General features: G+C 65.0%; 3 protein-coding genes across 6 annotated transcripts in view; all 3 read left to right on the forward strand.

Annotated features, from left to right (window-relative positions):
- Positions 1–1,146, forward strand: part of NECTIN2 (nectin cell adhesion molecule 2) — a 5,286-nt gene extending 4,140 nt beyond the window's left edge. The window contains exons 5-7 of one of the 2 annotated variants that reach the window (XM_085318559.1): positions 1–140; positions 634–697; positions 818–1,146. The exon at positions 1–140 is cut by the window's left edge and continues 2 nt beyond it. In XM_085318559.1, the coding sequence (XP_085174685.1) occupies positions 1–140; positions 634–697; positions 818–1,051 (438 nt within the window). In that variant the 3' untranslated portion in view covers positions 1,052–1,146. The remainder of the gene's footprint in view (positions 141–633; positions 698–817) is intronic. The other variant, XM_085318560.1, reaches the window with a different exon arrangement.
- Positions 1,147–5,545: 4,399 nt separating this feature from the next.
- Positions 5,546–9,817, forward strand: TOMM40 (translocase of outer mitochondrial membrane 40). 3 transcript variants are annotated; one of them, XM_085318561.1, is made up of 10 exons: positions 5,546–5,617; positions 6,449–6,672; positions 7,338–7,405; positions 7,862–7,954; positions 8,264–8,365; positions 8,458–8,563; positions 8,641–8,763; positions 8,835–8,911; positions 8,994–9,096; positions 9,441–9,817. In XM_085318561.1, the coding sequence occupies exons 2-10, from the start codon at positions 6,468–6,470 to the stop codon at positions 9,578–9,580; spliced, it is 1,017 nt and encodes a 338-aa protein (XP_085174687.1). In that variant the 5' UTR covers positions 5,546–5,617; positions 6,449–6,467; the 3' UTR covers positions 9,581–9,817. The 3 variants fall into 3 exon arrangements, with proteins under 3 accessions (XP_085174687.1, XP_085174688.1, XP_085174689.1); XM_085318562.1 differs by lacking the exon at positions 5,546–5,617 and adding an exon at positions 5,646–5,673; XM_085318563.1 differs by lacking the exons at positions 5,546–5,617; positions 6,449–6,672 and adding an exon at positions 6,728–6,798.
- Positions 9,818–10,934: 1,117 nt separating this feature from the next.
- Positions 10,935–12,987, forward strand: APOE (apolipoprotein E). The gene is made up of 4 exons (XM_085318552.1): positions 10,935–11,183; positions 11,457–11,513; positions 12,005–12,152; positions 12,371–12,987. Exons 1-4 carry the CDS (start codon positions 10,937–10,939, stop codon positions 12,924–12,926), a joined length of 1,008 nt encoding a protein of 335 aa, XP_085174678.1. The 5' UTR covers positions 10,935–10,936; the 3' UTR covers positions 12,927–12,987.
- The last annotated feature ends 1,128 nt before the right edge of the window (positions 12,988–14,115 follow it).

Raw genomic sequence — 14,115 nt, forward strand, 5'->3', positions numbered from 1 at the left:
CAGCCGCGGACAGACGGGGCCGGTGCCACCGGCGGCATCATCGGTGCCATTGTGGCTGGAGTCGTGGCTGCAGCCGTGGTGGCCACTGGAGCTGCCATCTGCCGCCGGCAGCGCAAGAACCGCCGGGCGCACGGGGACGAGTGAGTGCGGGACCGGATGGGGTGGGAAGGGGAAGGGGAAGGAGATGGGGATGGGGATGGGGACGAGGAGTGAGTGCAGGACTGGATGAGGGCGGGAAGGGGAAGGAGATGGGGGTGTGGATGGGGACGGGGACAAGTGAGTGCGGGACTGGATGGGAATGGGGACAGGATGGAGACGGGGACGAGGAGTGAGTGCAGGACTGGATGAGGACGGGAAGGGGAAGGAGACGGGGATGTGGATGGGGACGGGGACGAGGAGTGTGGGACTGGATGGGAATGGGGACGGGATGGGGACGAGGAGTGAGTGCAGGACTGGATGGGGATGGGGACGGGGAGTGAGTGCAGGACTGGATAGGGACGGGGACAGGATGGGATGTGGATGGGATGGGATGGGGATGGGGACAGGGAGGGGATGGGATGAGGATGGGGTTAAGGAGGGACATGGGGGCAGCCCCCGTGCTGGGCCCCACCACAATCCCTGTCTCGCCCCCAGCCTCGACGAGCCCCCTCCGTACAAGCCACCACCCCCCCACGAGAAGGTGCAGGAGCCACCATGGGTAAGTGCTGGTCACAGGCCCGGGGAGGGGCGCATGCCGGACGCCGGGCCCCCCGGATGCCAGGACCCCCCAGATGCCGGGGCCCCGTGCCGCCCCCCCATCCCTGCCCGCTCCCCGCAGGCCACCGAACGCCAGCTCCTACCACTGCAGCCGCTCAGCGTGGAGCCGCCAGCCGAGGCCAGAGGGATTCCAGCGTCTGGGCGGGTGCCCCCACGGTACCACGAGCTGCCAACGGCCGAGGAGCCGGACAGGGACGAGGACGGGGACGGGGATGGGGACGGCAGCTACGTGGAGCAGCTGAACCCACTGTACGACACGCCGGGCTTCGTCATGTCGCCTGCGGTGTATGTCTGAGCCGCCCCGAACCTGGGGGGCTGGGAGCACCCCGAACCCATGGCCGGTCCTGGTCCCATGGCTGCTCCAGGCTCTGCGGCCGGTCCTGGCCCCACAGCTGCTCCAGGCCCCATGGCCAGTCCTGGCCCCACAGCTGCTCCGTTCACCATGGCCAGTCCTGGCCCCATGGCTCCTCCAGGCCCTACAGCCAGTCCTGGCCCCACAGCCGCTCCAGGCCCCATGGCTGGTCCTGGCCCTATGGCTGCTCCAGGCCCCACGGTGAGGAGCACCCTGGCTTGCTGGACCCCAACAGTGCCACCAGGCCGGGTCACAGATGGCACCTGGTCGTGGGGCTGGGTCAGGGCAGGGCCTGGGATAGGTTTAGGGTCAGACCTGGTGATTCCAGGCCGGATTTGGGGTCAGATCCAAGGATTTTGGGCCAGGTTGGGGCTGGGGCCGCCTCTGCTCTTGCAGTTGCTCCCAATAAAGCATCTGGGACGCCAGTGCGAGACACCTCCCTGATTGGCTGGGGACCCTATGGGCGCTATAGGTGTGGGAGGGGCATAACAATCCCTGTAGGGCTATTATGGGAGGGGACCCTATAGACACACTACAGAGCTAAGGTCCTCTATGGGCACTTCATAGGTCCAGGGGGGTCCCTATAGACACCCTATAGGGCCGTAGGAGTCCCTACAGATGCTCCATAGAGCCAGGAAGGTCCCCTATAAACTTCCTGTAGGGTTGGGGGGTAGACCCATAGAGTGGGTAAGGTGGGCAGGGACCTCGGGAGAGGGTCCAGTCCGAACCCCTGCTCCGCAGGGTCACCTGGAGCACAGTAGACAGGGTGGCAGCCAGGCGGGCTTTGACTCGCTCCAGAGAAGGAGACTCCGCCACCTCTCCAGGCAACCTGCTCCAGGGCGCTGCCACTCTCACGGGGAGGAAATTCCCCCTCACGGTCAGGCGGAACTTCCCGTGCTCCAATTTCTGCCCATTGCCTCTTGTCCTGTCGCACGGGGCAACTGGAAAGAGTCTGTCCTCGTCCCCTTGACCTGAAGGGACCTGAGCCCTGAAGGGAGGGCCCTTCCGGTGCTTGTACACATCGATAAGATCCCCCCTCAGTCTGCTCTCCCCCAGGCTGAAAAGGCCCAGCTCTCGCAGCCGTTCCTCATGGGGCAGATGCTCCAGCCCTCGGATCATCTTCGCAGCCCTACGCTGGACTCTCTCCACTAGCTCCATGTCTCTCTYGTCCTGGGGAGCCCAGAACTGGATGCAGTACTCGAGATGAGGCCTCCCCAGGGCTGAGCAGAGGGGCAGGATCACCCCCCCCCCTCGACCTGCTGGCAGCACTCTTCCCAATGCAGCCCAGAAGACCATTGGCCTTCTTGGCCACAAGGGCACATTGCTGGCTCGTGGTCAACCTGTCATCCACCAGCACTCCCAGGTCCTGCTCTGCAGAGCTGCTCTCCAGCAGGTCAGCCCCCAGCCTGGACTGGTGCCTGGGGTTATTYYTCCCTMGGCGCAGGACTCTGCCCTTGCCCTTGTTGAACCTCAGGAGGTTCCTCTCYGCCMAGCTYTCCAGCCTGGCCAGGGCTCCCCGAAGGGCAGCACAGCCCTCGGGTGTGTCAGCCACTCATCCCAGCTTGGGGTCATCAGCAAACTTGCTGAGGAGGCACTCTGTCCCCTCATCCAGGTCATTGAGGAAGTTGAACAGGGTGGGAGCCTGTACTGAGCCCTGGGGAATGCCACTAGCCACAGGCCTCCAACTAGACTCCATGCCACTGATGACAATGCTCTGAGCTCTGCCCTTCAGCCAGTTCTCAGTCCACCTCACTGTCCACTTGTCTAATCCACACTTCCTGAGCTTGCCTAGGAGGATGTTATGGGAGACAGTGTCAAAAGCCTTACTGTAGTCAAGGTACACGACATCCACTGCTCTCCCCTCAACTACTCAGCCAGTCATTCCATCACAGAAGGCTATCAGATTGGTCAAGCAGGATTTCCCCTTGGTGAATCCATGCTGGCAACTCCTGATCACCTTCTTTTCCTTCATATGTCTGGAAAGGACATCCAAAATGAGCTGTTCCATCACCTTTCCAGGGATGGAGGTGAGGCTGACCAGCCTAAAGTTGCCCGAGTCCTCCTTCTTGCCCTTCTGAAGACTGGAGTGACATTGGCCTTCCTCCAGTCCTCGGGCACCTCTCCTGTTCTCCATGACTTTTCAATGATGATGGAGAGCAGCCTGGCAACAACATCYRCCAGCTCCCTCAGTACCCATGGGAGCATCCCATCTGGGCCCATGGATTTGTGGATGTCTAGCCTGCCCAGAAGGTCTCTAATCCTATCCTCCTCAACCAAAGGAAAGTCTTCCTTTCTCCAGACCTTCTCCTTTACATTCAGGCTCTGGGATTCTTGAGGGCTGCCCTTAGTGGTGACGACTGAAGCAAAGAAGGCATTCAGTAATTCTGCCTTCTCTGTAGCCTTTGTCACCAGGGCCCCCGCCCCATCCAGTAGCGGGCCCACATTTTCCCTAGTCCGCCTCTCGCTACTGATTTATTTGAAGAAGCCCTTCCTGTCGTCCTAAATGTCCCCTGCCAGACTCAATTCCAACTGGGCCTTAGCCTTCCTCACCGCATCTCTACATACTCTGACTGCATTCCTATGTGATGTTTGAATACTAGCCAGCTCTCCTGGACCCCCCACCCCCTTCCTTCTAGGGCCTTAACCCATCAGATTCCTCCAAGTTGGTCTCTGAAGAGCCCAAAGTCCGCTCTCCTGAAGTCYRRGGTTGYAATCCTGCTTGTTGCCTTACTTCTTTCCTGCAGGATCCTGAACTCCACCATCTCATGGTCACTGCAGCCAAGGCTGCCCCCAACTCTCACATTTCCAACCAGTCCCTCTCTGTTGGTAAGGACAAGGACACCCAGGACACCCTTCCTCATAGGCTTCTCCTCCATTTGTGACAAGAAGTTATCATCAATGCATTGCAAGAACCTCCTGGACTGTTTGTGCCTAGCTGTGTAGTCCCTCCAGCAGATATCAGGGTGGTTGAAGTTCCCCAGGAGAACCAGGGTCTGTGATTGTGAGGCTCCTTCCAGCTGTCTGTGGAAGGCCTCATTGACTTCCTCTTCCTGGTCAGGTGGCCTGTAGTAGATACCCACAACAGTGTCCCCCAAGTTAGCCTGCCCTTTGATCTTCACCCATAAGCTCTCGACTACCTGCTCCTCCACCCCTAGGCAGAGCTCGATGCATTCCAGTTGCTCTCTCACATAAAGAGCAACTCCACTACCTCGCCTTCCTGGGCTGCCTTTCCTAACAAGCATGTAGCCGTCCATGACAGCATTCCAGTCATGCAAGCTGTCCCACCACATCTCTGTAATTGCAATGAGCTCATGACCCGGTGACCTCACACAGATCTCTAGTTCCTCCTGTTTGTTCCTCATGCCAGAGGGGTCCCTATAGACACCCCAAAGGTCCAGGGGGTTCCCTATGGACACTCCATAGGGCTGAGGGGGCTCCTATAGATACCCTACAGGGTCAAGGGTCCCTGTAGATGCCCCATAGGGCTGGAGGGGGTCCCTATAGACACCCCATAGAGTTGAGGGACCCTATACCCACCCTGTAGGGTCAGAGGAGCCCCTATAGATGCCCCATAAGGTTGAGAGCCCCCATAGACACCCCATAGGGCTAGAGGGTCCCCACAAATGTCCCATAGACACCCCCATAGGCTTGATGAGGGTCCCCATAGACCCCCCCCATATGGTCGAGTGGCATCCCCATAGATGCCCCCATAGATGCCCCATAGGGCTGGGGGGGGCTCTTCAGAAACACCCCAAAGAGTTGAGTGGGGTCTCCACAGATGCCCCATAGGGTTGAAGGTCCCCATCGGTGCCTCACAGATGCCCCATAGGGCCGAGGCGGGGCTCCATAGACGCCCCGTAGGGTTGAGGGTCCCCATAGGTGCCCCATTTGCGCCCCATAGGGGCGAGGCGGGGCGGGGCGGGGCGGGGCGGGGCCCCACCCGGCCGTTGCCATGGGGAGAGGCGCCCTCTGGGGGCGGAGGCTGCTCCTCCACCGCCCCAAGATGGCGGCGCCCGGGCGGCCCCTCTGGCCCCGACGCCCTTGCTGTCTCTATGGCCGCGAGGCACGCGCCGGCGCCCTGACCTTGCGCGCCTCGCAACCGAACCTGCTGCAGGCGCCTGCGCCGTCCCGCCCCGGAACCGCTGGCCAATGGGAGCAGGGCAACCGCGAGAGGGGGCGGAGCTCTGTCAAACAGTAGCCAGTAGCAATGCAGAACCGGAAATTGGGGCGGAGCCTGGCTCCCCAAAAAGCCTCTGCAGGGGGTGGGGCTCGTAGAGACGACAGCCAATAGAGGCCCGGCAGCGGCCGGAAGGGGCGGGCCAGCAGAGCGCCGCGGCGCAGGCGGGCAACGGCCTCCCGAAAGTGGGAGGTGCTCCTCCAATAGCGGCGCGCGGCGGGCCGAGGGGGGCGGAGTGGGCGCCGCATTGGCCAATAGACGCGCGGGGGCGGGGCGGAGAAAGCAGGCGGGTTCGGGTGTGCCCCGGCTCCTAGCGCCGCTGCCGCTGCCGCGTGAGTGCGGCGTGGGGGGGGAGGTGGCGAGATGTCGCGACAGGCGGCGGGGGGAGGTGGGGGCAGAGCTGGGGCAGCGGGGGTGCTGGGAGCGCGGCCCGTGGGGAGGCAGTGGGGTTGGAGTGAGGCCCTGGGGGCGGTTATGGGGCTAGAGCGAGTCGCTGGGACGATTGTGGGGCTGGAGCAAGGCCCTGGGGCGGTTATGGGGCTGGAACGGGCAGTTACTGAGTGGGAGCGGGGCCCAGGACATTTATGGGGCTGGAGCAAGAACCCGAGGGTGGTTATGGGGTTGGAGTAGCACCCTGGGGGCAATTATGGGGCTGGAGCGGGGCCCTCGGGGTGGTTATGGGGCTGGAGCAGGGCTCTGGGGGTGGTTACGGGGCTGGAGCGAGGCTCTTGCCCTGTTATGAGCCTGGAGCAGAGCCCTGGGGCAGTTATGGGGCTGGAGTGAGGCCCTGGAGGTGGTTATGGGGCTGAAGCAAAGCCATGGGGGTGGTTATRGGGGGGAGTGGGGCTCTGGGGTGGTAATGGGGCTGGAATGGGGCCCTAGGGTTGGTTATGGGGCGGSAGCAGGGCCCTGGGGCAGTTAAGAGGGCTGGAGTGGGGCCCAGGAGGGGTGGTTATGGGGCTGGAACAGGGCCCTGGGGCTGTTATGAGGTGAGAGCGGGCCCCTGAGGCCATTACGAGACTGGAGAGGGGCTATGGGGCAGTTATGGGGCTGTAGCGGGGCCTGGGGTGGTTACGGGAGGCAGTTCTGGGGGGCGGGGACAGCCATGGGGCAGGGGCAGTTCTGGGGGCAGTTGCAGGAGCCACTCCATTGCTGTCCCACAGCCGCCACCCCACAGCCACCATGGGGAACGCGCTGGCCGCCGGCTCCCCACCGCCCCCTGGCCCTGGGCTGCTGCCAGCACCCCCGGGGCTGCCACTGCCCCCCAGCAGTGCCCCCCAGCGCCCCACAGCTCTGCCCCATGGCACCGCCGCCACACCCCCCAGCACCGCCACGGAGCCGCTCCCCAACCCTGGCACCTTTGAGGAGTGCCACCGCCGCTGCAAAGGTGGGGATATGGGGGGCATGGGGGGGGGACAGCAGTGCCCCACGGCACTGCCTCCTGCCCTACAATGCTGCCCTATGGTGCTGCCCAACCCTGGCACCTTTGAGGAGTGCCACCACCACTGCAAAGGTGGGGACGTGGAGGGCACGGGGAGGGGGGAACAGCAGTGCCCCATGGCACCCCACGGCATTGCCCCATAGCACTGCCTAGCCTCAGCACCACCACCACTGCAAAGGTGGGGACGTGGAGGGCACGGGGAGGGGGGAACAGCAGTGCCCCATGGCACCCCACGGCATTGCCCCATAGCACTGCCTAGCCTCAGCACCACCACCACTGCAAAGGTGGGGACGTGGGGGGACGCAGGTGACGTTAGTGCCCCGCAGCCCTGCATTGTGCCCCATAGCGCCCTGTGGTCCTGTTCTGTGACCTGTGGGCCCCACAGCCCTGCCCTGTGCCCGCTGTGCACCCCAAAGTCCCAATTTACACCCCATCGCACTGCTCTGTGCCCCACGGCACCCCACAATCCTGTCGTGCACCCACTCTGCATCCCATGGCCCCACGCTGCCCCCACCATCCTCCACAGCCCTGCGCTGTGCCCCATGGCCGTGCCACTCCACGGGGTAGTACCATGGGGCAGTGCTGTGGGGCTGATGCCGCGTTCCCCGCAGAGTTGTTCCCGGTGCAGATGGAGGGCGTGAAGCTGACGGTCAACAAGGGGCTCAGCAACCACTTCCAGGTGGGGCCAGCGCCGCGGGGATGTTGGGGACAGGGGCACGTCCTGCACTGGCCACCTGTCTCCATGGGTGGAGGGGTGTGGGGGACATGGGGACGTTGGGGACGGGGACGCATCTTGTGCTGGCTGCCCATCCCCTTGGCATTGGGGCTGGGGGATGTTGGGGACAGGGACACATCGTGTGTTCCCCACCTATCCCCGTGGCTGGGGGGCCACAGGGACACGTCCTGCACTGGCTGCCTGTCCCCATTGCGTGGGGGCCGGGAGATGCGGGGGTGTTGGGGACAGTGGGTATGGGGGCCATGTCCTGCGCTGGCCACCCGTCGCCGTGGCGTGGGGGACGTGGAGATGTTTGGGACAGGGACGCGTCCTGCACTGGCTGTCCGTCCCGATGGTGTGGGGGCTGGGGGACACGGGGACATCGGGGCCGGGCACGCATCCTGCGCTGGCCGCCCCCAGGTGAACCACACTGTGGCGCTCAGCACCGTTGGCGACTCCAACTACCACTTTGGGGCCACCTACGTGGGCACCAAGCAACTCAGCCCCACTGAGGTGAGTGTGGGGTGGCTGGGGGGGTGGCTGGGGGAGCTCCTTCCCGTGCCCCTATGTCCCCACATCCCCCATCCCTGTGTCCCCACGTCCTTGTGCCCCTGCATCCGCCATCCCTGTGTCCCCTTGTCCCCCATGTCCTTGTGTTTCTGTGTCCCCGTGTCCCCCTTTTTGTTTCCCCGTTCCCGTGCCCCTGTGTCTCCGTATCTCCCATGTCCCTGCATCCCCATGTCCCTGCGTCCCATGTCTCTGCATCCCCCTGTCCTGCATCCCCGCGTCCTCCCATTCCACATCCGTGTGTCCCCCTTCCAGGCCTTCCCGGTGCTGGTAGGTGACATGGACAACAGCGGCAGCCTCAACGCCCAGGTCATCCACCAGCTCACGGGGCGCCTCCGCTCCAAGGTGGCTTTCCAGGTGGGTCTGGGTGCTGAGGGGGCGGCACACAGGGGGTCTGTGGCAGCCCCCCACCCACCGCGGCCTCATGTCTCCCCTCTGTGTCTCTGCAGACGCAGCAGGCCAAATTCGTGAACTGGCAGGTGGACGGCGAGTACCGGGGCGATGACTTCACGGCCGCTGTGACGCTGGGCAACCCCGATGTGCTGGTGGGCTCAGGTGAGATGCGGCCGGGCCCCGAGTGCTGCCGCTGCCCATGCGCCCCTCACCTCCGTCCCCTCCGTCCCCTCCCACAGGCATCCTGGTGGCCCACTACCTGCAGAGCGTGACGCCGGCCCTGGCGCTGGGCGGCGAGCTGGTCTACCACCGCCGGCCGGGGGAGGAGGGCACCGTCGTCTCCTTGGCCGGGAGATACACAGGTACGGGGGACGTGGGGACGTGGGGATGCAGCGGCCAAGTGGCAACGCTTAGCTCTGCCACCACCCCACAGCGCCCAACTGGATCGGGACCCTGACGGTGGGGCAGGCGGGAGCCCACGCTACCTACTACCACAAGGCCAACGAGCAGGTAGGGCCGGCGTGGGGCTGGTGGGAGGGGCCGGGGCCAAAGCCTCCCGCCGGAGTGCCGCCTCCCACCGTCCCTCCCGCAGCTCCAGGTGGGCGTCGAGTTTGAGGCCAGCACCCGCATGCAGGACACCAGCGTCTCCTTCGGCTACCAGCTTGACCTGCCTAAGGCCAACTTGCTCTTCAGAGGTGGGCACCAGCCCCGTAGTGGCCACTGCAGCCCCATAGCAGCCCTGATGTCCCTATGGCATCCCCATGAAGTCCCCCATACCGCCTTCACAGCATCCTCTGTGGTGTCCCTGATGTCCCCACAGTGTCCCTGATGTCCCCCATCACATCCCCACAGCATCCCCATGGCATTTCCCGCGTTCCCATGATGTCCTCCATGGCGTCCCCCACAATGCTCCCCACGGCATTCCTGATGTCCCTTATGGCATCCCCCATGACATTCCCACGGTGTTCCCCGCAATGTGCCTGATGTGCCCCGTGGCATCCCTGTGCCGTGTCCCCCATGTCCCCGCTCTGCCCCGCAGGCTCGGTGGACAGTAACTGGGTCGTGGGTGCYGTGCTGGAGAAGAAGCTGCTGCCACTGCCACTGACGTTGGCCATGGGCGCCTTCCTCAACCACCGCAAGAACAAGTTCCAGTGCGGCTTTGGCCTCACCATCGGCTAGAGCTGCCTCCTCCTCCTCCTTGTTCTCTTCCTCCTGCTGCTGCTCCTGCTGCTGCTGCTCCTGGCCTGGCCCCAGCATCAGAGCCGTCTGCTCCCGCCGGCCCCGGGGGCGCCTGGCCGCAGCGCGTGGGGCGGGAGGCGCTGCCGGAGGGGCCGGACCCCCGCTCCCGCCCCGCGGGGGGCAGCCGCAGCCCCGTGCTGCCCCCCGCATCCTGCCGAATAAACAGCCGGCAGCGGGCCCGCGCCTTTGTCCGTCCATCCGTCCGCCCCTCTGGCCCCCTCGTGTCCCCCCCCGTGCAGCCCCAGTGCCAGCGTTGGCCACACGCCCGGCCCAGGCTGCCCGGAGGTGACCCTGGTGCGCTGGGAGCGCCGGCACCGGCAGGGAAAGGGGAAGTGCTAGCAGCTGCGGGGAGCCTGTCTGGGAACGCTGAGGCACCCAGCACTGTCCTGCCTGGGGACGCCAGGGCCCCTGGCCCAGCCTGGAGACATCGGGGCCCCCAGCACCGGCCCGACCGGCCCCAGGACGCCAGGGCCCCTGACCTGGCCCAGGGACATCAGGGCCCCCAGCACCGGCCCGACCGGCCCCTGGACCCATGACCTGGCCTGGGGACATCAGGGCCCCCAGCACCAGCCTGACCAGCCCCAGGACGCCGGGGCCCCTGACCTGGCCCGGGGACATCAGGGTCCCCAGCACCGGCCCGACTGGCCCCAGGACGCTGGGGCCCCTGACCTGGCCTGGGGACATCAGGGCCCCTAGCAGCAGCCTGACCGGCCCCAGGACACCGGGGCCCCGAGCTGCCCTGGCTCTGGGCCACTGCCCCTGGGCTTGGCGGCGGCAAACAAAGCGGCACTGCTGTGATGCCCCAGCCAGTGTGGTGCCCCGGCCAGTCGGAGCCCCGCTGCTGCTGCTGGCATCGCAGCTGGGTCAAACGGCCCCAAAACAGCCCCAAAATGGTTGCATGGTGCAAAGCAGCCCCAAGCAGCTTCACAGGCCCCCAAAGCAGCGCTGCGGCCGGGTCACTGGTCCCCAGCCCAGCGGTGAGGAGCCATGGGATGGGATGGGACAGGGTTTACGGGGTTTCTCCTTGTGGCCCTGGGGACAGGGACAGGTTTGGGGACACAGCCGGTGGCAATCTCAGCTCTGGGTATGTGACAGGAGCCCAGGTGCCTGCAGCGTTCCTGTCCCCACGGCACAGACAGGGACACGGCAGGACACGTCCCCGCAGACACCTGGACTTTCCCCTCACTGCCAACGTGATTCCCAGGATGGGGCTGCACCGGGGACGGGGCCACAATGGGGACAGGGATGCGCCAGTGATGGGGATGGGGATGGGGATGTGATGGGGTCAGTGACCTGATGGGGATGGCAGCTGCTGGGGAAACACACTGCCTGGAGGGGGAGCAGGGAATTTTTCTGCTGTGGGGGTTTTTTGCCTGCGCTGCGTCCCCGCCCTGTCCCGTGTCCCCGTCGCGTGTGACGGCGGCCGCGGGGCGGGAGGACCTTTGCCCCAGCGCCAGGGTATTTACAGCTCTGCGCAGAGCTGCCAGTGCTGACACTGACGCTGACACCGTCCCCGAGCACCGCTGGCCCCGACGCCCTGCAGGTGCCAGGATGGGGCAGGTTTGGGGATGGGGGAGGCAGTTTCAGGGTAATTGGGGGGAGAAAAGAGGCAGTTTTGGGGACAGAAGAGGCAAGTTTGGGGCCGGGCAGACAGGGGATGAGGTAGTTTTGGGGCCAGGGAGGGCTGTTTGGGGGCAGGGCAGATGGGGGAACCAGGCAGTTTTAGGGCCCAGGAAGGTTTAGGCTGTAACGGGGGGGAGGGTGTTTTTGCCCTGTTTTGCCCCGTTTGGCCCTGTTTTACCCTTGTCCACCCCAGGTGAAGGCGCCGTCATGAAGCTCTGGGTTGCACTGCTGGGAGCCACCCTGCTTGCAGGTGAGCACCAAGCCCTGTGCCAATACCCCTGGGGCGAATCCCCATGCAAATCCCCCCCCCCCCCCAGGGTGAATCCCTGTGCAAACACCCTCCTGGGGCGAATCCCCTATGCAAATCCCCTCTGCCCCCCGCCCCGGCCAATCCCCCCCAAGCAGAGTGAATCCCCCTGTAAATACCCCCGGGGCAATTCCTCTTGCAAATACTAACCTGGGGTAAATCCCCATGCAAATACCTGCTCGAAGGTGAATCCCCATGCAACCCCCCCYACCCCCCCAGGACAAATCCCCGTGCAAATCCACTCTGCCCAGAGCAAATCCCCATGCAACTACTCCTCTGGTATGAATCTCCCATGCAAATACCCCCCCACCCCGAGCAAATCCCTGTGAAAATACCCATACATGCGTGAAGGGTGGCGGCAGGTGGCTGGGGCCCGTGTGTGCACGCACACGCGTGCACCAGGGGCCGGGACCCATGGGACAGGGATGCCACAGGCTGTGGGGCCGAGCTGGGCCCTGAGGAGCCGCGGGCCGGCTGGGAAGCGGCTGTCGACGCCTTCTGGGAGTACGTGGCCCAGCTGGGGCATGCGGTGGAGAACGGCACTGTGCGTGTGAAGAGCGCCCAGATTGGCCGCAAGCTTGAGTGAGTGCGGGGCACCAGTGCTGCGCGGGGGACAGGGCTGCATTGCACCGCGGGAGTGCGTGGGGGGCTGCGTTGCACCCGAGGGAGGGTGCAGGGGCTGCGTTGTACCCCGGGGGGGGGGCAACGGGGTGGCATTGCACTAGAGGCCTACTAGGTGTTGCACCCAAAGGGGGCTGCTCTGCGGCCCCGGTGCTAGTGTGCATCCCTCCCCCTGGCAGCGGCCTCATCGCGGAGACCATGGCAGAGCTGGAGGCGCAGGCGGTGGAGCTGCAGGCCCAGCTGGGCCCTGGTGGCGAGGCCAGCGTGGGGCTGCAGCGCGACGTGGAGGAGCTAGGTGGGCGGCTGCGGGCTGAGATGGCGGAGGCACGGGGCCGAGTGGCGCAGTACGGCGCCGAGGCACAGGCCGTGCTGCAGCAGGGCGCTGAGGACCTGCGTGGCCGCCTGGCCGCCTACACCCGCAAGCTGCGCAAGCGCCTGGCCAAGGACACCGAGGAGCTGCGGAGCCGCCTGGCCGCCGCCGCCAGCAAGGTGCAGGCGCGGGTGGCGGAGCGGGCGGCAGCACTGCGCCAGGGGTTGCCGCCGCTGCGGGCGGCCCCTCGGCTGGCAGCGCTGGGGCAGGTGCTTGGCGAGCAGGGCCTCCGGGTGCAGCAGGGGCTGCAGGAGGCGGTGCAGGAGCTGCGGGCCTCGCTGGATGGTGCCGTGCAGGGGCTGCGGAGATGGCTGGCTGCGCTGCTGCCCAACGTGCCGCTGCTGCTCGACGGCCCCAAGCCTTGAGCTATCCCACATTGTGCGTGAGCTGCCCCCTCCCCTTCACTAATAAATTGCTTTGGGCATCGCTGGCGCTTGCAAGTCTGCTGCGTGGGTTTGCGATGCCGGTGCAACCGGGCACCTGGCCAGTGGGCTTCGAGGGCACCACGACCAACTGCAGAGTCAGGGAATGCCGCATGTGCACCAAACTCAGAGCAATCTGCGATGCCACAACTGGCTGCAAAGGTCAGCACTGCAGCTTGTGCACTGCAGCCAGCTGCAAAGCTCAGCACCATGATGGGCTGCAAAATGAGGTACCGCAGCTCATGCACTGCCACTGGTGCAATCCACAATGTCACGATGGGCTGCAAAGCCTGGTGCTGCGCCCTTGTGCCGCATCCCTGCCTGCCTGTGTCCCATCCTGGCAGCAGCCCAGCCCAGCGGCTCCAGGCCTTGACAGTGCTTGCTGCAGCGGTCCTGGTGGCATGGTGTGCTGGGGCTGGGGCTGTGCTGGGCCTTGGGAGGATGCTAGTCTGGGGCTGGGATGGGCCACAGGCAGGTGCCCAGTGCATAGGAGTGGGTGTAATGTATAGAGTGGGAGTGCAATGCATCAGGGGGATACGATGGACAGAGTGGGTGTACAATGCATGAGAGGTGTGCGCAATGCATGGGGGTGTGCAATGCAGCGAATGCATGTGCACGGGTGTGCAGTACACCTAGGAGTACAACACAGAGTGGGGAGGGGCATGCAATGCACAGTATGGGTGTGCAATGCATGGTGTGGGTGGGCATGGTATGCAGGGGACATGCAACACTGTGTGTGTGTGTGTGTGTGTGTGTGTGTGCGTGCGCGCGCGCACGTGTGCAGTGCACTGCCGGGGGTGGGAGGTCATGCAATGCTCAGGGTGTGTGTGCAACGCTGGGGGGGGCACAGCACTCACGGAGGACGTGTGTGTGCAATGCACAAGGCGTGCACAATGTATTGCGTTTGTGCAATGCTCAAGGGGCCTGCGAGCTAGAGCCTTTGTGCGTGCAATGTGCTTGTGCAACGCCGGGGGAGGGAGTACCCTCCCCCCCCAGCCCCAGGTCCCGGTGTGTGTGTGGGGGGGCGTTTCGCAAGCAGCGGGGCCGCGGCAGGAAATGTGGCGGGCAGTGGCCGGGGTGGGGGGGGAGGCGCGGCGCGGGGTCACTCTCGGGCGTCTCCGCAAGGGCCCCG

This window comes from Rhea americana, unplaced genomic scaffold (genome assembly GCF_003343005.1).
Source record: "Rhea americana isolate MKP2758 unplaced genomic scaffold, rheAme1 scaffold_540, whole genome shotgun sequence".
NCBI lineage: Eukaryota > Metazoa > Chordata > Aves > Rheiformes > Rheidae > Rhea > Rhea americana.

What these genes read in the sequence shown, in the direction of transcription:
- APOE (XM_085318552.1), top strand. Translation starts at nt 10,937, where the DNA reads ATGGGGATGGCAGCTGCTGGGGAAACACACTGCCTGGAGGGGGAGCAG. An exon ending in CTGGCCCCGACGCCCTGCAG is followed by an intron (nt 11,184 to 11,456) that starts GTGCCAGGATGG and finishes TGTCCACCCCAG; the next exon opens with GTGAAGGCGCCGTCATGAAG. An exon ending in GGGAGCCACCCTGCTTGCAG is followed by an intron (nt 11,514 to 12,004) that starts GTGAGCACCAAG and finishes GGGATGCCACAG; the next exon opens with GCTGTGGGGCCGAGCTGGGC.